The sequence below is a fragment of the Miniopterus natalensis genome, chromosome 8, assembly GCF_054644295.1.
Source record: "Miniopterus natalensis isolate mMinNat1 chromosome 8, mMinNat1.hap1, whole genome shotgun sequence".
Classification (NCBI taxonomy): domain Eukaryota; kingdom Metazoa; phylum Chordata; class Mammalia; order Chiroptera; family Miniopteridae; genus Miniopterus; species Miniopterus natalensis.
The window spans coordinates 2,748,864-2,770,960 of NC_142088.1; the positions used below are offsets into that span (position 1 = coordinate 2,748,864).

Consider the following 22,097-nt stretch of genomic DNA (forward strand, 5'->3'; position numbering starts at 1 on the left):
CGGGAGCCAGATGGAGGGAGGGAGGTCAGCAGGGAGAGGACCGTGCATCCGCCTGCAGGTGCCAGGCACTGACACTCATTTCCCTGGAGTAAGGTAAGACATGAGGCTCAGTATTCAAACAACACCCCCCCGAGGGCACAGAGCTCGAAAGCAGCAGGCCAGACGTCATTCAAGGACGACCCCCCACAGCACACGCCCCTGCGTGAGCAGTTACACAGTCGGTGAACAGAAGCAGAGGCCACGGGGGAGGTTTCGGTGCCTATTCTGGGTGGGAGCGGGTCTGGTTGACTTCCAGGTTGGGGAGCAGAGTGGAACACTCAGGCAAGGCCTACCGCCCACAGGCACACACTGGGCCTCTATGACTGCCAGGTGTGTCTGTAAATGGGGTGCCACGTGCCCCGGGGGGACAGCAAGACAGGAGCTGCAACGGCAGAGGCCCGGGAGGAAGGACGGGCAGGCAAGTGCGTGCCTGTGGAAGCCACCCGGCGTACGTGAGCAGCGGCAGTCACAGGGCAGGAGCGAGCCCAGCCATCTCTCTACTGCAGCCCGCAGGGCGGATGTCTGCCAAGGGCACACGCAGCCCAGCGACTCCTCCCAGCACCCGGGAGGCCCTCGACTCGCCTATCCGGCAGCCACACCCCCTCGACGAAGCATCTCCCTTCCACTGAGGCTCACCGGGCAACGCTGTCCTCTGGCATTTTCCCATCTTCCCCAAATGCTCAATTTCTATTCTTTATTTATTTTTGTTTTTAAATATGCTTTTTATTGATTTCAGAGAGAGGAAGGGAGAGGGAGAGAGAGAGAGAGAAACATCAATGATGAGAGTCACTGATCACCTGCCTCCCGCACGCCCCCTGCCGGGGATCGAGCCCGCAACCCGGGCCTGTGCGCTGACCGGGAATCGAACCGTGACCTCCTGGATCCTAGGTCAAAGCTCAACCACAGAGCCACACCGGCGGGGCTCAATCTCTATCCTTTAAATTTGAAAACAGCAGTTTGCAAAATGTTTGAAGCTGCCTGGCAGTGTGCACGCCTGGGAGACTAGCATCGGAGTCAAAGGTCGCCAGCGAGTCCATCACACTCCCCTTCAAATGCTACACGCCCCTGCTGCCAGGGCAACCGGCTCTTCATGCAGAAGCGCGGGAACGGCGGACTTGGGCAGGTGCAGGGAACCGCGCTCCCCACTCACGAGGGCGTCTCGCGCGGACAGGGCGGCCTGTGCCCGGGCGCCAGTGGGCGGCCCTGGCGCCGCTCCCTCCCCTGTGCGGGGTCCATGTCCCTGGCTTCAGGAGATGGCTTCTCAAGCAGCCTTGAGGCCCAGCCCCTTCTCTCTGCGGACACGCTGATGGGCTGTGGATGGGGGGCTGCCTCTGAGCCAGCGAGGCGCTGTCTGGAAACAGGAAACCCAACGGTGGCGCAGGAGAGGAGCGCGTCGCCCCGGAGACACAGCGCCTTGTGCCCGCTCCCCGGACGCCTCCACCGGTCCTGGCTCAGTCCGTCCCCAGGCCTGGCTCTCAGGCCAGCCTCCCCTGCTCAGAGTCGCCCGACACCCTTCTGGTAAATTCCGTGTCGACCTGCATAACCCAGAATGGGATTCTGATGTCTTCAACCAAGGACCCAAACAGACCGATTCACCATCCTCCCGACTCAAACGGGAGGCAGATTCTGACTGTTCGATGGCAAAGATCACCAACAATTAGGAGGACAATGTTCTGTGTGCCCTAAATTCTGAAGGTAATTTCCAAAATGGTAGCCACAGCGCCTGCACCGTCCTGGGCGCACGGCCTCGCTGAGGGATCACGGCACCGCCCAGAGCCTCTTCCCAGGAGTCCTCGAGCGTGCCTCACACACCCGACGTGGTCCTTGTTGGGACACACAGTCCACGGAGCACTGGGTGTGGTCCCACAGCTACAGCCCCTGGGCGCTCCGAGCCCATGCTGGGGAGAGATGGGTGACGCCACAATTAGACACAATGCACAGGCCACACGCCTGGCACTGCCGTCAGGAGCCAGCTGATTGGCCTCCAGGGAGAGTGACACTTGAACTGATATCAGTAGGTACTAGTAGGGTTAAGGGAGGCAGGACTCAGGCCATCAGGAGAGCAGGTGGCCCCCAGGAACTAGCTGCTGGGAAGGTGCCCTCGGGAGGGCAGGACCAGGCAGGCCCATCACAGGGCATCCCTCCCCCACCCCCAGCCGGGCACAAAATGCAGCAGCTCGTGCTCGTATCTTTATTTACCCCACGACTTGTTCTAAAAGGCTCAGGGCGAGGCCAGGAATGTCAACTTCATCCTGACAGCCCTGCGGAGCCATCAGAGGCTCTGAGGCTGGGCAGGGCCCCAGCAGATTTGTTTTGGAATTTATTTATGGGTCAGCCAAGCTGTCGCACATGAATCACTCCGTCAGCATCGGGGACATCTGAGTACAGATGCACGGGAGGCCGGCACACCCGGGGACGCCGTGAGGGCCACTGTGCTTCATCATGTGAATGCACGTACACATTTGTTACACACACACACACACACACACACACACACACACACGCACAGGCGCCGAAGAGGCGGGGATGCGCTCGGCCTGCGCAGCCCATCGTGAGACCCCTCGACAGATCCAAGGGGCCGTCCCACTGCTAAAACCTGAAAAGCTATAAAATCGTTACGCACCAGAAGAGCCAACAGTTCCCAAGGATTAACGTGGGAGGGTGTGTGCTGTTGGGCTTCCAGTTTGTAACTGAGAAAGGCCTATTGACTGGTCCAGACTCAGGGGCAGGACAGCCCAGCAAATGCCCCCAACCCCTGACCACCCCCCAGCTGCTGGAGCCCCTCAGGTACGCGGCTGTGGTCCCACCAGGAACGTGCCCACAGGAGGTGACGCATCCCAGGACTTCTGTTCACTCCCCGCTCCTCACGTCAGGACACTGGGTCTGGGAGACCCTGGAGCAGCGGCTCCCGAAGTGGGAACCAGGTCTCGGTGGCAGCACCTGGGACCATCAGGCTATGACTCCTGACTCAGAGCCTCTGGGGCAGGGCTGGCACCTGTCCTCACACCCAGCCCAGGTGACCCTGAGGCAGGTGGGCATTTGAGAATCATGGTCTAGAGGCCACAGGCAGGTCTGGGAACAGGACGAGAGCACACCTGTGTGCACGTGTAGCCAGGAAGGCCGTGCCTCACACACCAGCAGCCGCGTGAACATGGGGGATGGGGGACACAAGATATATGTTCACACTTCAGGATCTCAAATCTTTATTTGGTACCAAAAAAAAAACTAGTAGAGCCACTAGTCGGAGCTGGAAATGTATAAACAGGCCCAATAAAACTGTGAACCAGACTGGAAGAGAAGTGACCGCACCTGATGTGGAATGACCTGAGCAGATCCAGGGGTGCCCAGCTCCACACGGTGCTGCACCCCAGAACTCACCACTCAGCAGAGGGGTCGGCCAGCCAGGAACCCCTCACTCTTTCTAATGGTGCACCGTTCCGCTAGCACCCAGAGCGCTCAAAAGGAGCATTTTCACTCACGAATCTACATTTCCTAGAGACGGAGGCACAGGGCAGGTTCTCTGGGCGGTACGAAAGAAAAGCTTGTGGCCCTCAAGGGACACAGGAGCCGCTGAGCCAAGGCAGGAGCCGGGTTCAGAGGTCCCTGTGCAGCGGCAGGCACAGGGCTCGCCCACAGGGAGAGCGAGGCAGGACTGGGGCCGCGCCTGCTGATTTTCCTGTGCCCATGTCAACAAAGCCAGCATCTCCATCCTTGGTACTTCCCCCAAAAGTAAGAAAACTGACACCCAACTTCCAACCAAGGTAAAAGTCGGCTCCCAGCACTGTGCGGATGCGGCCTCTGGGCAGGAAGTGACCGTGACGTGGACGTGGACCGTCCTCTCAGTGACCCCACCGTGAACACTTCTGGGTGCTCACTGAGACTGAGCACTTGAGTGGGGGAAATTACAGGGGCTTCCTCCCCACCCTGTTGACTGGTCCTGACTCAGGGGCAGGACAGCCCAGCAAATGCCCCCCTCCCCCCCAGGATGCAAGGGAACTCTCCAGAGAGTGGCACCCTCAGAAAGATGTGCACAGAAAAGCTTCCAGGAGGTGGGCTCCTGGCCACAGGACCAGTGAGTAAGTCCCTGAGCCGAGCGGAGGTCAATTATCAAAGCGGCTGTCAGGGTGACCCCAGCACTGCCGGCAGCCCGGCGGTTGGTCACAGAGCTGGGCAGAATCCACCTGTTCAACGACCGGGGGAGCGATGGAGGGAAAGTCGCATCCCCACTGGGGAGCGTTTCCTGGAAAACGTCGGGGAGAAGGCGCTGACTGAGGCTTACCCAGGGCCTGGCTCACACCCGGGGACGGGCCTCCCTCCTTGCCAAGGACTTGGTCCCAGGGAGCGCGCAGGTGCACAGGCCTCAGGCAGCGCCGCCGGTCCCACTGGAAAGGAAGCGTGGGCCAGAGGAAGCTTTGCGGCCCCGGACTCCGCACTGTGGGTCAGGGGGGCGCGGCCGAGCCTGTGCAGGGCTGCACCGGTCAGCTGCATCCCCGGTCCCCTCTCACCAGATGCCACTGACACCTCCCTCCCCAAAGGGTGACAAACACAAGTTTCTCCAGACACCCCTGAACGTCCTCTGGGGGCAAAACCGGCCCCTCCCTTCACTCAGAATCACGGAGTCTGCACCCTGGCTCAGCCACAGCCTGGGCCGGGCCGGGTGAGCCTTTAAACTAGCCCTCAGCTCCTGACCTGTGACGCGGCGCTTCCACCTCCCGCATCCTGCGGTGACCAGGATGAAATGACACAAAGCAAGTTAAGACCTTAACATGGGGCCCCACAGACGTACACATTCAATAAACAGTTGGCACTATTATGATTTTGTCAAGGAAAAGGGAATAAAAGAGGAGGGTGGTCATGAAATGTGTAATAGAAATTTCTGGAAGCCGGAGCAGGAGCAGCTGTCAGAGATGCCTCCAGGCAACGGCGTCATTTACAGGCAAACCCGCGCCTGCCTGGCTGCTGGAGCGGAGCTGTGGCCCCGTCCATGGCTGGCCAGGACCCCCTGCCAGCGCGCCCCACCCGGCACCCCGCACGCCTCACACGGCCCCTCCCTGTCTGTCCCCACCGTGCGCGGCGTCTGTAAGTAGCTGCTTCTGTCCTCTCTTCCTAAAAAGGAAGTCAGCACTAAAACCGAGACAGCCCGCTGCAGGGAGGCGGGCGCAGGGCTCCTCGGCCGGTGGGCACGCAGCCTGGGCCCGGCACGCAGGACCCCGGTAACTGGCCATCTTCCGACCCGGTGACGGATCCCAAACAGTGCTTCACTGGGCCCTCCAGGTACAGCAGCTCGGCATAAAAATCCCCCGCCGCGTGATCGCGAAACAGTCCCCAACGAAAGCAGGAGGACACCAGGAGGGAGCCCGCCCCAAGGATCTGGCCCCAAAGAGTGGGCGAGCCGCGTGTGTCCTGGCTGCCCGGGGGCTTCAGGGAGACAGGACATCAGCTAAAGGCTGCTCCAGCTTCCTCCGCATCAGGAACGAAGGCAGGACTCTGCTGAGACCGTGGTGCAGGCGGAGAAAAGAGCAAGAAACGGCCTCCACTGAGCTCCGTGAGCAGGCGGCGGGGTTGCTGAGATGCTCTGTCCATTCCGTCCCCTGGCCGCCCCTCCTGTCTTCCCCTCTTTGCAGAGAATAAAAAGGGTCACTGCCCTAGCTGGTGTGGCTCAGTGGTTAGAGCGTCAGCCTGCAGGCTGAAGGGTCCCGGGTTCGATTCCAGCCAAGAGCACGCACCACAGTTGCAGGCTAAATCTCCATCCCCGGTCAGGGCATTGCGGGAGGCAACCAATCCAGGTGCCGGTGTGTGTGTGTGTGTGTGTGTCTCCCTTCCACTCTCTCTGAAAAGCAATGAAAAAAAATACCCTCGAGTCAAGGCTGGGCTCCCTGCAGTGGCTTCCAGGCTGGGTGGCCCTGCTCATGTGGACACAGCTTTTGACGGACGGCTCCCAATCAAGGATGTTCTCAGAGACACCACATTTTCAAACAGAGAGAGAAATTCCTGATCAAAAGTCCCTTGTTCTGTCCAGAAAGCCCCCAACAGGCAACATTGTAGCCATCTCGGTTTAGGCCGAGTGTGTGCTTAGAGACCGGACGGAGCTTGACAAGCCCTGTGCCGGAAGCTAACAGCAGTTATGTAACAAGAGCCAAGGTAACAGTAACCATGGGAAATGGATCTTCCCCACACAAGTTTCCAGAAAAGTTCACGGCAATTAGTGCTGCGTGCAGCCTTCCCACAGAATCCCCGGCGGGGCTCGTGGGAGCCAACGTGTGTTTGCGGCGGGGTGGAGACTCTGCCCTCCGGCACTAGAAGGTGAAAGCCCCAACCGAGGTGGTCTAGGCGTGTCTCCATCCCACCCCCACTAACAAGCCATGCCCGGGCGGCACACACACACACACACACACACACACACACACACACACGTAATTATAAATGGCCTTATGGTTTTGAGAGGGGGGAGGGATGAAGGGAGGGATGGGGGAAGGATGGGGAAGGGAGGGAGGGAGGGAGGAAGGAAGGAAGGGGGGATGAACAGGGAGTCCAATTGATTCCGTTGTAATAACCTGGTTATTAATTAGTAACTGGAAAGGAGTAAAGGGAAGGTGTAATTCAGACACCTGCCCAGTAAGGTCTGGGTGAGCTGTAGGAAGGTAATTACTTGTCGGTCACACCTGGGAGCAGGTCACTGGCCAGAATAGGTGTGGCCACTGCAAGCACGGGAAGATTTCATATTTTAAAAACCTGAACAAAGGGAGTTCGCTCTCTTGCTCTCTTAGGACTCGTGTTGCAGGGGGCACACTCCCCTGCATGTGTCCATGTGGCTCAAGGCCCTGAGGGACCCACACAATGAACTCAATGACGGTGATTAGCCAGATGCTCCATGGACTCAGCTCCACCATGGGACGGAAACTCTGGACACTGGCTTTGCTTTTGGCTCTGCTGGAGCCCCCGTGGCACCTTCCCCAGGACTGGTTTAAGGGACATGGGACTTTGCAAACTGAAGGGCATAATCGACGCAAATAAAAATCATTCATCCTCCCGAGCAAGTCTTAGAAAATTCTTTTTCTTAAGATATCGCAAGAACCCCACTCCCACTAGTAACGGAGAAATTCCACCCCCTCAATTCTCCAGCAACACAGCTAGGTGTGGTGGCCAAGGCACGCATCCCTGGTCCCCGGGGAAGTGGTGTCTAAGATAAAACTCAGGAACGAGAGGCCTTTACTACATGGAGACAGTCAAGCCATAAGGAGAATTTCGGTTGCCTGTGGTTGAAACTATCCACAGAAATGGACAGGCGAGTCGTCTGAAAAGCCCTTCCTCCTGACAGTGCACTTGCGAGGCCCCCGCATCCTTTATAAACTCACCGACTGAAACGAAAGAATCCCTATCTCATCAGCAGGTGACAGGTTCAAAAGTTAAGCTTTCTCCACTTTGCGGGGGGAGGGGGCCGGGGACGGACTGGTAGTGGTGAGAAAGTGAGAGTGTGGGAGAAAAGGCAGGACACTCCCAGGCACCAACCTTTCAGAAACTCGACCTCTAGTTGCACTTACAGAGGTGACAACCGAAATATATTTTGACATAAATTCCCCTCACCTAAAAGCCTGCTTGGACTTTGAAAAGGCGGTTATGACAAAATGGAAATGAAAAGCTCGGCTCCAGCCGGAGATCTGAGACCCACTGGCTCCTTCGAATGGAAATCTGGGTGGGAGCTGCGAGCCGAGCCGGCCTGAAGTCCAGGAGAAAGCGGGGAGTTCACCAGCCAGCGTGACCTGGCGTGTCCAGAGATGCCCGTGACACGCGGACAGCCGCACGGGGCTGCGGCGAAGGCTTCGGGAGATGATGCTGAGGAGGAATCTGCTGACTCAGTCCCCCCCAAGGCCGTGTGGGCAGGGGCAGCTCTGGGCAGGATGTGGGAGGCTGGCAGGGGTCAGACGAGGAAGAGGCAGGGCACTCTCAGCCCACTGTGAGGTCATCGCTGGCCCATTTAGGCCCAGTCTGGGAAACAGGAACTGGGGCCTCGCGAGTTCTGTAATTCACGCTGTAATTAACACTGCAGAGATAACAGCCACAGTTATTCAGCTCCCGGTTCAGCCTGGCGGTGACTCCATTCTGGAGGCTCCCCCCTAAAACTCGTGACTGACAGCTGACCCCGGCTCCCAGGGTCGGCCTCAAGGCCTTCCAGCAGACCTCAGTCACCCTGCCACACTTACTGCGCACGCGACAGGGACAATGACATGCCCCCTCCAGGTTCCAGACGGTTCCAGGTACTGTCTCTCCCTACGTCTGGGGACAGGACACTGCAGAGACACTGGTTCCTCCTAAGACCCTGCCCACTCAGGCGTCACGAGGCCTTTGACATGTGTGCACGTTACCTGAGGTCCACAGACAATGTGGATTGCACATGCGCGCACACACACATTTCCTTCCCGTTTTTGGATATTACTCTACTAAGTGGCATTTTACTCTGTTGGTTGGGGAATGAGAACTGTGGGTAAAACAATTCAACACACAGCCCTGGGGCAATCTGGCCTCTTCTGACCAAAGCCTCTCACCTTCCCACCCTCCCAGCCCCACCTCGACCGGACCAGGTCAGTTCAGGGACTGAGGAGCAATGGCTGGGGCCGTGGCAGCCACTTTGGAGATAGGAGGAACTCTGAGGTCAAAGTTTAACCCTGTGGATTCTAGCCTCTGAAACGGAAGCCCAAAGGGACACAAGCATTTCCCGAGGGTTCCATGGCAAGTCGCTGACGCAAGAGCCTGTCTCAGACGATGCCCCAGGCTACGGGTGACTGTCCCCTACAGGCCACACAGTCATCAAGGCTGCGATCCCCCATGACGTCACTCTGCTTCCAGGAAGCGGTCCTGGTGTAACATGTTCCAACAAGGAAAATGTCTGATTCCATGTCAACAGACCAGCTACTCCTAAAACCTAAGTCCCGGGACACAGAGGACTTTGTGCCACTCAACCCCAAAACCACCGAGGGTTCAAGAGCGGCTGTGCTCACACAAACACACACACACACACACACAGGCACAAATACACACACGCAGACACACACACACACACTCGGCCAGGGAATTCCAGAGTCTCCCTTTGCGCCTACGTCTGAGCTGCATCCAGATCCACACGGCAGAGCTGTCCTCCGAAGCGCAAGTTAACCCACTTCCCCTGCAGGAGACGCCTCGCACTCGGACCACACCTAACGAGCACCCTGCCCGCTGTGCCAGCACTGCCCCCAGAATCTGAGGCCACAACGCCGACTGGCGCCGTTTCCAGGGATCCTTCAGATTCCAAGACAAAACCGGACCAGCCGTGGAAACTGCGTTCTAGAGAGATGCCGGCAACACTGTCTTCTGGGAGGGTGGAGTTTAACCAGCGGAGAACCGAGGCACCGGCCTGCAAGAGTCCGCTCTAAACATTCTTTCCACTCTTCTCTGTTTGACGTTATCACAAAATGTTGAGGAAAAGAGGTCCTCCTCGAGCTATAACCAAATTTCATCTCTTTTAGCAGCAAAACGTCTCGTCCCAGACCCCAGACGGTGAGACACCCCTTTCGGTGGAATGACCCAGAAGGGATCGAAGTCCACAGGTGGGGAGGCACACGCCTAACATCCAGACCAGCTGGGTCTGGGCGAAGCCTCGAAGGCCAGAGAGAAGCAGAGACCCGCTGTCCAAGATCCAAGCGCCTCTCAGGACTGTCCTGGTGAGCGGGGAGGTCGGGGACAGCGGCTGGGGCCTTGGGAGTTGGGGGGGGGGCGCTCTGGACTTAGACTGTGGGCAGAAGGGGATACATATGTCACTGTTTTATTCCCCCAAATAAGATGACCAGAAAGACCAAGTACAGGCTGAGCTACCTGGGAAGAAGTGAAATTATCTTAGTGAAAACAGGAAACTAACTTTTTGGTGTGGAGACAGTGGGGCTTCTTGGGCAGAGTTGAGTTTTCCAAGGCCTCCTGCAGAGGCAAGATGCGGCAGTGCCTGTCAGTGACCCCCACATGTCATCAGCTTCCGTCCTCTCAGGCTCGAACAGGGCTTCCTCCCGGAGCCCCTAATTTTCTTCATGGCACGGCCTCCACTCTCCCAGGGCCCCGCACCTGGCCCACAGCGTGCGCCTGCCCTGTCCTACACGGCCTGAGGCCTGGCCACCTCCGTGGTCTGGCACCTGCTCTACCAGCCCACGGATTAAACCCACTGGGTGAGAAATGCACACACCTGCCAGGTAGACAAGCAGGTAGCACAGCTATAAATGTAGGTTTAGATGTGCAGATACGGACGGATCCATCCATCAGGCATCACGGGGAGTGTCCTCTGCATTGTTCTGGCAAAGGCAGAGTCAGCCGGGAGACCACCTGGCTAGATAGGCAGGACCTCAGGGCCACTCCAGCCCAGAGTCTGTGAGCAGGAGCTTAGTCCTATGTGCCCCTCCATCCCCTGGGGACCGATTCGGCTCCTGGAGAGAGGCGCGCGCTGACCAACTCCCAGGATGGACGTACACCTCAGGCACCTGTGAAAGAACCTGCGGAGGAGACCGGGGCTGCAATACGTCCCAATGCTGCCTCTCGGCCTGTGTGACAGACGGGGTGACTCCTGAACCTACACATTCGAGCTCATCCCGCAGGGACAGGGCCCCCTCTACGAATCCTGTGTACCCGCCCTGCATGGCTGAACGCCTCCCTCCCACCCAGACCCTGGGGCATCTAGGGATGGAAACCTCCAAGGTGCCCCCCAGTCCTGTGTTCCCAGGCTCACACCTCAGTCCTCACCCCTGCTCCCTCCACCCTGAGACTCACAGGCAACCTTAGGTGCACCTCTGGGTACATCTTTTGGGGCCCGTCTCTGCCTCCCCACTCCCCTGCCCAGGCCCCCACTGGCCCTCACAAGAGCTCTGGCTTGAACCCAGCCTGCCAGTCCCCACAACCGCAGCCCCCAGCCCCATCACATTCCTACCCTTCATGGCAACCACTGAGCGTCATAGCGCTCCCCTCCCCAAACGAAAATCCATAATCAATAGCTCCCAACTGCCCAGGAAGGGAGCTCTCGGCCTGCTCTCTGGGGCTCATGAGGCTCTTCTCCATCAACCTGCCCCACCCCCTCACCAGCCGCCTGCAGACTAGAGAGGTTCAGCCTGGGTGCCCCATTCCCATTGCCCAGGGCCCTGGAGAGCCCGTCCGCGGCCTGATTTCTCCCCAGCTCCCGTGCAGCTAGCCCACTCCCCCTGCCCCCCCTGCACTCTGCCTGGCTGTCTGCACTGCTGCGGCCTTCAGGTCGGGGAGAAGGGCTCAGCTTCCACACACCTGCCCATCCGCAGGACTCAAACTCGGCGCTCGGCCCACTGTAGGCGCCTGATACCATCTTGCCCATTGATTCTCACGTTAGCTACTTCCCACACTAAACAAAGTGAAGATAAACACGGCCCTCCCGCTCCCATCCCTCAAAATAAATATTTGCATTTGTGAAACGACTGGGAGAAGTTCACACAGGGGCACAGCCCTGGATCTGCGTCCCTGTGTCCTGGCCTCAGTTAGTGGATTTGGCCTCTGTGGTGAGTGCGGCCTTTGTGGGGGCAGGGAGGGCAGTTCCCAGGATGTGCGGGGGGGGGGGGGGGGGGACACAAAGAAAACAGCCCCTTGAGAATAGCAGAGTTGGCAACACTGAGCTCTTCCTTTTTTTTCTTTTGTGTCTTTGCATAATTACTACAAACAACAGAAGCGGAATAGCGCTAACATGTAACTACTAAGACCATGGAACAGCTTAGGCCAAAAGTACCAAATGAGTTTCGGTTCCAATGCCAACCCAGATCCCAAGGCCGCTGTGGGGCGAGGGGCCAGGGCAGTCTGGGTTCAGCCAGAAAGAGGACCCCAGCTGAGTGCCGAGGGGCCAGGAGGGGGAGGGGGCCGGTCAGTCCCAGCAGGATGGCACCCTCCACGTTTACAGGGGCGTGCCTCCTGGCGATGATGTCACTCACCCAGCTCTACTTGGGGCGCTGGAACTACTCAACTAAGGTTTGCAGACAATGCAAAACTTTAAAACCTAACATCTGAGACAGCGCCGGAAATGCTTTAGCCACTTAAACATTTGCTTATTAACAAGCAATGGAAATCCTAGGAGGGAGGCAGCAGCTAAACCCAGTCCTGAGCGTCACACGCTGGACCTTGACCAGCTACGAAAGGTCCCTCCGGACAGAGGCCGCCCGCCCGATGCCGTGGTTTCAAGGTGGCTGCATCCAGCCCAGGAGATAAGGTAAGAGGCCCTGGCACTCTGCTCCCAGCAGACGCCCGACAGGAACAGGGACATGTGGGCACCAGAAGGCACACATGAGAATGTGCCCCGGCCGTGCTATTCATGTGGGCTGGTGTGAACCGGCCCAAAACAGGAAACCGCCCAAGTGCCCATCAACAGAACAGGTGGGTAAACAAAGGCAACGGTCTCTGAGGACACACAGTAAGGCTGCGTCCCCCTGGCTGAGTCTCTCCAGCTGGATCAAAACAATGAGGAAGACCGATGTGGCCTCAACCCTGCCAATCCCAAACTCCAAATAAAAACACGTGGGAAGTCAGAGACCCGGGCATAGCCGTCGGAGCGAAAAACGGAAACAATGTCCTTGTTTGTTTGTTTGTATGAAAGCAATCAGATCGGCCAGCCGGTGTGACCAGGAGCGGTGTCGGGGCACCAGGAGGCTGAATCACTGCCCACGGCAGCACTCAGATCCCTGAAAACCGCCAAGGGGGACAGACAGGCTTCCGGAAGTGCCCTGCCTGGAAAGTGGACCCATGCTCCCCTCCCAGAGAGGACAAGTGGAAACACAAACAGCTGAACATCAGGGCAGTCAGCTGCCCCAATTTCTACCGTGTTACAAAAGCCAGCAAGTGGCCTTACCTGGGACGCACAACTCACTGAAGGCCACCACCTAGCAGGTGACCTCACCTGGACACCACACCTTGCTGAAGGCCAGCACCTGTCCTCACACAGAGACCGTGGAAGAACTAAATGCTCTTTCAGAAAATGAAGGCGGGTCTTGCAGGCATTCATTAAAAAAAAAAAAAATCTAATTCCTTCAAGTATCCTCCCCATGGCTAGTACGTCTGTATCAACGGAAACTCACGGAACTGGAACTAGATTCACTTCCTAAGGACACCGCTCTCCCTCCGGGCTGTTATCGGAGGAAACAGTAACAGTAGCCTCCGCAAGGCCGCGTCCCGAGCGGGGACCCAGCACGGTCCTACTGGCAGGAGGCTCTTCCATGCTGACATTGCGAAGAACAAACACAAATCGTGTGTGAACAGGGCCCGGGATTATTTGGAATTCTCCCAGAACCATGAAAAGTGTTTCCCACCCTTAAAAAAAAAAAAAAGGCAGCCACGATGCTAATGACAACCAGACGGCGCGAGCGTTTTAAAGACCAGATTTAAAGACCAGACGGTTGCTTGTGTAGAAACACTGTACAAATACTCCCAACACGGCCGCCCAGAAAAGACCACCCCACGAAGGAGCCCCCGTTCAGCAACACCGACCTGCTCCCAGGGGGCGCAGGGTGGCACCTGTTCCGGCCGGTGGCGAGTTCCAATGGCCAGTGGAAGAAACAACATCGGAGTGATGACAGTCCCCCTCCCGCCCTGGTCCCCACCCTCGAGCCTATATTTAGGCCGCTCTTTATGGAAAAACCTCCCGACCTCAAACATAGACAAGCTATTTACCTGGTTACTAACAGAAAGGGCCCATTAACAACCCTTTCTGAGGGGGTGGTACTCACCCCCCTTCCCTCCCCAGCCCCCCAATGCAGCCGAGACACCCCCTTCTGGCCCTGCTCAGTCGTGTGAGTGAGTGGGTCAGGGAGGTCGGGGGTGGGGGGAGAAGAGCTGGACCCGGACAACAGGGCCAGGCCTGCCCCTGGACGGGTCATCGGTGGTGAGTCCTGGGAAAGTCACTCCACACAGGCCCCCCACGCTGTAAAGCAGGCCCCCCACAAATCCCCGGGCCCCTCGGAGCTCCCGGAAGGCTGGGCTCACAAGGCCTCGCACTCCTGCCCCCAACAAAAATAACAGATGCTACGGAGATTAGAGGAGGACATCTGTGGACTGCATTCTGCTTCTCGGAGAAAGAAAGGTGCCGAAGAAAAGGGAAGGAATTATGTAGCTGAGACCGGATCAGAACCCCGAACCCTGGGTTTTAAAAATAACAAGCCCGACCCGCTCTGCCGAACTCAGTCACTTCAGAGAGACTCCTGGGATCCGGGGGGCTGGGAAGGCGGCGGGGGTGCAGGGCACGGGGTGTCTGAGACCAAGTCAGTAGTTAAAACCAGCCGGAGCCAGGCGGGCAAACTGAAGACAAACGACCTGCAGGGGACACAGGAAAGAAGGGTGCAAAATGAGGGATTTGGGTCTCAACAAAGTAAAAGTCTGGTTTGGACAAAAAACAGAGGTGGGAGCAACAGGGCCACAGGTTTTGTTTCGCAGGTTCCTGCAGCCGCTGTGGCTGCCTCTCCCTCTGACTCACTTCCTTCAGGCCCCCAGCAGCCCCGTTAAGATGCTAATAACATATAGCTCCCCCTTTCCAAGGGAACACTGGCTCCCCTTCTTCAAGGAAACACTGAACACTGTTTCAGCTCCGAAACAGCTGTAACAAAATGCATCGTCTGCATCACCAGTGGGTTTGAGGACCCCGGTCTGAGCAGGCAGGAGACGGTGCTAAAAATCCAGTCTCTGAAGGCCAGACGGAAAGGCCATGGACCAGGGACTGGGACCCAGAAGGACACGGGCCACCAGCTGGCCCCTCCCTACCAGGTTCCCCTGACAATGTCGAGCCCCTACACGGCCACCTTCCTCACAGGACGCTCAGCCTCGCCGAGGCAGAGTGGACACGGGCTCGAACCCACTGGGCCCTGGGTTGAAATCCCTCCTCCACTTATCTAAGATGAGCGACCCTAAGCAGCTCCCTGGGCTGAGGGTCTCCGAACACGAGGGGACTGAGTCACTGCCCACAGCAGCACCTAGATCTCTGAAAACAGTCATGGGGACAGACAGGCTTCCGGAAGTGCCCTGCCTGGAAAATGGACCCATGCTCCCCTCCCAGAAAGGACAAGTGGAAACACAAACAGATGAACATCAGGGCAGTCAGCTGCCCCAATCAATTTCCACTGAGTTACAAAAGCCAGCAAGCGGCCTTACCTGGGACAGCACACCTCGCTGAAGGCCACCACCTAGCAGGTGACCTTACCTGGGACAGCACACCTCGCTGAAGGCCACCACCTAGCAAGTGACCTTACCCGGGAGAGCACACCTCGCTGAAGGCCACCACCTAGCAGGTGACCTTACCTGCGAGAGCACACCTCGCTGAAGGCCACCACCTAGCAGGTGACCTTACCCGGGAGAGCACACCTCGCTGAAGGCCACCACCTAGCAGGTGACCTTACCTGCGAGAGCACACCTCGCTGAAGGCCACCACCTAGCAGGTGACCTTACCCGGGAGAGTACACCTCGCTGAAGGCCACCACCTAGCAGGTGACCTTACCCGGGAGAGCACACCTCGCTGAAGGCCACCACCTGCCCTCAAGAGGAAGACCAAGTGGCAGCTGCCCAGAGAAGACGCCCAGTTCCCTGGCTGCACCCCCCACGGCAACGCCTCAGTAGCACCAGCACCCTCGGCGATCTGGTCAGCACCGCACGTCCTCAGCTCCAAACTCGCAGACCTGGACGCCCTGGGGCCGGGCAGCCATCTGCGTCCCCGGCCTTCTGCGTGAGCTGACCGCTCGGGAGAACCTCGGCTCTCAGAGTTCCACTAAAGGTACCACATGAGGTCAGCCACCTGGTCCAGCCCTGGTTCGTCCCTAAGGATGAAGCTGGTTCTGTGTCTACAACCCACTTGCAGCAACATAAAGACACACCAGCCTCTGCACAAGCTGCCTGGACCCAGCAGGCAGGTCTTTTCTTCCCCCGCGCACTGAAGAAAATCTCGTTTGCACCCGAGCGGACCCCCCAGGGCCCAAAGGTGCGCAGCCCGAACACCTGTGCTCCGAGGGGGTCAGCGCCCTCCTGCAGCCACTGGACAGACGCCGTTTCTACGCCACGAGGAGGAAAGGACGCGACTCCGGAGAAAGCGGCGGCCCCTCTGGCGGGTCAGCCAGTCAGAACAATTCCTGTGTCGCCTCCAAGCGCCAGACACGACGCAGCAAATCCCAAGGGGGTAAAAATGAACATGTCCACTGTCCACCCTCAGAGGGCTCCCAGTCCTTCCTCGGGAGTTTCGTGAGGACACGAGCCAAAGGGGGGCTGCGACGTGACAGGGAAAGGCGCTGACATCGGCCAGGCTGGAGGGGCCACCTGGGTGTGAAGGGGCCAGTCGCTGCCGGTAAGGCCTGAGATTTAACCTGGAGGCATCGACCAGAGCCGAGTGAGAATTATTTTTAAATAATTTCACCGTTTGATGAAACCTGAAATATCACAAATACACTCCACAGTGGCCAAGAACAATTATGTTCACCCGCGGTGGGAAGATGTTTGCTCCCAAACACATGCACCTGCCACAAACACGTCACATGCATCTCTGTAGGACATGTGGATACTGCCAAGGGCCATTTGGATACGTGTAACATCATTCACGGGCCATGCAAAATTATCAGCTTAAAAATTAGCTATGAAAAAAGCTCCTAGACGTACTGAATTTTGAGTCCCATGTGAGTTGCCTTGGCAGGGCCAGACCTAAAGATTTCTTGGGCTATATACGGCCCGTGGGCCGGACGATCCCCACCCCTGCTATAGAACAGCCTCCTATGGAAGTTCTGCCCGGGCAGCAACTTTTCAGAGAACGTGATGCTTCCGCTTATTGGCAACATTCTCACACCCTCTGGTCTCAGGAGAAGGGAATGCAGGACGTGATGGGCTGGTCGGCACACAGGGTTGGTGGGGACCCTGGGCAGCCAGGAGCCGCATTTCGGATGGAGCCAGAGAGCCAGGGCCTGGGTGGGAGCAGCCCAGCCCGTCCCTCAGGCAAGTCGGCTGCTACACTCTCCGGGCTCAGAGGTGACGTCTATGTCACAAAACCGCCACAGGATGAAATGACATCGTGCAGGTTAAGCACTGAGCACTCTGCTGAGCACAGAGGCTGGACAAAGGGGCTGTATCCTGGGATTAAGGGGCCCCCTGCTCCCTCTTCCCAGAGCCCAGCCTTGGAACACCCACCCTGTGCAAGGGCCCTCACCAGGGGTGCCAGGCAGAGCTTGCCCACCAAGGACCAGCCATCGTGAGCTCTCGGCACCCTCAGAGGAAGCCACACAAAGCACTGGAGGGGCCGGGATGGGGGGTGGGCTTGGTCCCCGCTGACCTGCGGCCTGGAACACTGGCTGGGGGTCTGAGCCCAGCCTGGCTGAATGGGCTGGCCGGGTTACCACAGGCATCTCAGTTCGGCTGCTGGCGAGTTGAGTTACAATTTGCAGTCGATAACAGAGACTTTATCCCGAGAAGACCGAGCTTTATTTACCGAGAAAGGGAGTGGACTCATTTACCTCGACCCCATCCACCCGAGACGGGCTTTCCCAGGCTCTTTTCTGGGCACAGAGGACACCCGAGCAACGGGGCTACGTTTCACAGCATGCCACACCCCCGCGGGCACCCCAGAAATCTGATCAGGTAAATCTGAAAACCATCAGCAATGCTTCCTCCAACTCCACAGACCCAGGGAGGGTGGGGGACACAGATCTCTCAAAGCCTGAAATAAAGATACGGGAAAAAACAGATTTAGGGGGCAGGCGGCTAGGTAATGTATTCAAATAAGACTGAGAACAAAATCCCATTCCCCATGGCTACACACAGGATCTCAGCCCCACTTTCACTTGGGAAGCCTCATGAGCTCTGCTGACGACCGTACGTAAGATCCAGCCCATCTGATTACAGAGATGTTCCGCCCCGGCCCACTTAGGATCACCGTGAAACGGGCATCAGCCAAGCATCCTTCGCTCGGACAAGGCCACTCCCCATTCCCACGGCAACAACCCCCGAGGCTGCCAGAGAAGGGGAAATTTTAAAGAAAGCATGGCACAGCCGAATGCGGGAGCAGCAAGCCAACACGGGAAGTCACGTGTGCAACACTCTTCAGAACACTGACACGTGCTCACGGCGTGCGAACCACGGTCCGCGGGTGGGACTCCAACGCTGTGCGCGCACAGAGGCGGGGAGCCTCGCTGGGCAGCCTCTAACATGCTCAGGTGTCTCTGGTGGGACAAACTATTTTTATTTTATTTTTATTAATTTTGGAAAGAGGGAGAGGGAGGGAGGGCTGGACAAGCTACTTTTAACTATGTGCTGTGATGGGCATATATGTTCCTGATTGGAAATGGCTGGCTATATTCTATAATTGAAAAAGAAAGATTCACATTTTGCAGCCATAGCATCTTAACCCGCAAGGCTCACAGGCAGGGGCAGGTCTGCATGAGTTTCTTAGAGTCCCGGTGATGCTCCAGGTGCCCGCTCCGCGGTTCCACTGGGCTCCTCCCGAGGCAGCTGCAGTCTCCGACCCCACGGCACCCCTCAGACTGTGCGAGCGGACAGCCCACACCCTACACAACTGCACGGAACTGTTTCTGCACAGTTCTCTTTTCATACGAAAAAAAGAAATGCTGTCCTCCCCTGGCTGAGTCGCTCAGTTGGTCAGGGCATCGTCCCAGTACACCGAGGACGCAGGTTCAATGCCGAGTCAGGGCGCATGCAAGAATCGGTCACGGACACACACGCGCTCACGGCGTGCTAGTCACGGAATTCTGCAGGTGGGACTCCAATGCTGTGTGTGCACAGAGGCGGGGAAGCCTCGCTGGACAGCCTCTAACATGCAGTTTTCTCTGTTTGGTGGGACAAGCTATTTTTATTTTATTTTTACTGATTTTGTATGTGGAACAACAAATTGATGTTTCTCTCTCCCTTCCTCTCTTTCCCTCTAAAACCAATCAATCAATAAAAAAAGCTGTCCTGCCACAACTGAGTCTCTTCTCAATTTCCAAAACATCAAGAATGCAAACATAATCATAAACACAGCCGTGTCTTACAGCTGGCACAGGTGGACCCCCATGTGAACCCGCACTTCCTTATAAGGGGCCCACGGTGTGGGGTGCTTTGGGAGGCTGCTGATGGGGGCTCTCTACCCAAATGACCTTTTGGTTCACACCGAACTGTGAATGACCCCAGTCCAATGTTCAGGAGGTCACTCTCCCTCCCTGAATCTCCATCTTCCACAAACTGGCCATCACAAAGCTGGCCCACATTCCCTCGGGCCACCTCCCGTGAGACCGGGAATGCAAGAGTTGTTTTTGCTAAAGTCCTATCCGCGTGAAAGGTGGTGTCATTGTTGACAATAATCCAAAGCACATCTGAATGATCCTTAAGCCCCATTAAGTTAACAACAGCTCTGACACAACACGGACGTTCCTCTTCCTAACAGAAAAATAATAAGGCCGTCAAAGTCCCAAGGAGGGCTCGGCCAATTCCGAGCCTTATTAAAAATGGCAAGGATGCGGCCGAGAAGGGAACTAGTCTCACATCACAAAGGCGGACACCGGGCGACCGAAAACCACCATCCAGGAACCACACAGTGTTTTTATAAAAGAGAAAAACCAACCCACACCCTCTTTCTCGGGAGCCCAATTGCTCTGCGGGAAGCGCTCTCGACCCTGGAGCTGGGCTTCAAGAATGGGAAAGGAAAACTAGGGGGCATGAATCACGCTCAGCGGAGGGCCATGCTCCGCCACGTGGTGCTCCCGGCCAGGTGCGTTCAGCGCTTGGCACCGGCTTTCAAAGTGTTTCATCAGACTCCTGTGGATGCTGCGAGAGAGCTGCAGAGAGACAAGTGACACAGGCACGTGGCCCCATCACTCTGACAGCAACAGAACAGAGTTCGGGCCCCAGAGGGACACTTCTGCACCTACCCCCCCCAACCATCAGCAACCTGGGCAGGTCCCACGGCCTCTCAAGGAATCGGGAAGCATCTGAAACTGCCAAGAGGGCAGCCAGGGGCGCCGAGAGCCAGACCCCACAGGAGACTGGCGCACCGGCTCAGGTCCTCCAGGGGAAATCAGCAAGTCCCCCATGGATATGGCCCAGCCCCTGTACAGGCCCACAGAGCTGCCAAACGCCAAGAGGATCAGCCCCACACCATTCATCTTCTCCACCCACCTGGCCAGGTGTCCAGCCGGGGCACTTGGGGGTTAGACATGCAGACGGCATGGTGCCAAAGCAAAGGCCTCCTGCGGCCAATGCCGCTCACGGGGAGATGGAGTGACAGCCTCAGCCAGGCTCCCGGACACACTCCTGCCAGGCCTCCCTCAACAGCGTCCCTACTGGCCTCTGGTTAGGACAGTTCTGTCTATGGACAGCCCACCCTGCAGGCCTTTCACCAACACTGGCCCACAGGGGTGAGAGGGGAAGGCTGGCGCTGACCAACGTGGATGGGGTATAACCCCACACTCTGTTTACATCCCACGGGGACTCCCACGGGAATCCTGGCAGGACCAAATGGATAAAGCAAGGAGGCAATCCGGAAGCCCCGACGCCGAGTCGTAAGGGCCACCGGTAATCCAAAGATGGCACAAGCCCAGGAGCGGCGCCCGCCTCACCTTTCCTGCAGGACCCCAGCCTGGCCTCACATGCAGGCAGCGGGGCTGCCTTCCAGGCTGAGGGACCCCCTGCCCTCCTGGTGGGGTCCTTCTAATTCCCATCCAGGACTTTGAGAGAAAGCAGTCCATGGAGGCACGGGGCAGGTGGACCCGGACCCAACACCGCCTGCAGCCGGGGCTGACTCCCTGCCAGGGCTCAGCTCCGCTGCCTCCACTGTGCCCCTGAATGGAGCAAACACACACGGGGGGCGGCCCTGCCCCGGCTAAACACGCCGGCCAGAGCCTCAGCCCCCCCAGCGGGACTTCTCAAAACACGCCCACCGCGTCCAGCCAGATGCTCGGCCCTGACTGGTAACCTGTCGCGGGTTCCGTGGTGCCAGCCCCTCCGGCCACCCCCGGGCACCGGCAGGCCGGGTCAACAGGGGGACCCAGGACGCGACTCCGTCCAGCCACTTTCTCGCAAGACACTCCAGTGCCCACCTTCCCGGGCAGGGCTCCGGTCGCCTGGCCCGGCCCCCAGCCCCCGGCCCCCGCCAGGCCTCCAGGGCAGGGGGCGCCGCAGGCTCTCCCCGCGGGGCAGCCGCGAGCCCGCCGGGCGGTGCGCACACTCGCGCGCCCGGGCGCCCGCCCCCCGCGCTCCCCGGGCGCCCCGCGACGGCCCGGCGCTCACCTTCGATGGCGATGACGTGCTCCCGGATCTGATTCTGCAGCACCGGCTCCTCCACGCGCTCCAGCAGCTCGTAGATGGAGTAGATGTTGGGATGGACCGACTCGAAGCGCTGGATCTCGGCCCGGATGGCAGCCGAGTTGGCCAGCTGCTGCTGGTAGTTCATGGTGCAGGCGCCGCGCCCGGAGCCGCGCGCCCCCCGCCGCCGCCGCCCCGCGCCCCGGGGCCCCGAGCCCGGGGCGCCGCAGCCCCCGGGGAGCCGGGCCCGCCGGCGGCGGGCGGGCGGGCGGAGGAGGCGCGAGAAGAAAGGAGCGCGCGGGACAGCCGCGGGGCCGGCCCGGGGCTCAGTTCATGGCCGGGACGCGCGGCCGGCGAGCGAGCGGCCCCGGCGCCCGGGTCAGCGGGCCCCCATGGAGCGCGCCGCGGCGGGCGGGCGGCCGGCCCGGGGAGGCTGCTGGGCGCCTGCTGAGCCGCGGCCGCTTCCACCTAGACGCCGCCCGGCCGAGCAGCCATTAACGCGCAGGCGGCCGCCGGCTCCGAGCGCCGGGCCGAGGGCCGGCCCCGGGCAGTGGCCGCGCCGCTCGGGGCACCGGGCCGCGCTGTGTCCGCGCGCTGCGTGCCGCGCCGCCCGCGCGCCCGGGCCCCCGCGCCGAGCCCACCGCGCACCGCCCGCCGAGCCGGGACCGAGCCGGGACCGAGCCTCAGGCGCCGAGCCAGCCGCGGACCCGCTCCCAGCGCCGCCAGCCGCCTGCCGGGCCGGCCCCCTCCCTGGCACGCAGCGCTCGGGCCCACGTCGGCCCCGCCTC

At 58.9% G+C, this 22,097-nt stretch overlaps 1 protein-coding gene across 2 annotated transcripts in view; it reads right to left on the reverse strand.

Annotated features, from left to right (window-relative positions):
- Positions 1–21,490, reverse strand: part of AGAP1 (ArfGAP with GTPase domain, ankyrin repeat and PH domain 1) — a 335,462-nt gene extending 313,972 nt beyond the window's left edge. For both annotated transcript variants that reach the window (XM_087819495.1, XM_087819494.1), the window contains exon 1: positions 21,295–21,490. In XM_087819495.1, coding sequence (XP_087675621.1) covers positions 21,295–21,457 — 163 coding nt within the window. In that variant the 5' untranslated portion in view covers positions 21,458–21,490. The remainder of the gene's footprint in view (positions 1–21,294) is intronic.
- Between the last annotated feature and the right edge of the window lie 607 nt (positions 21,491–22,097).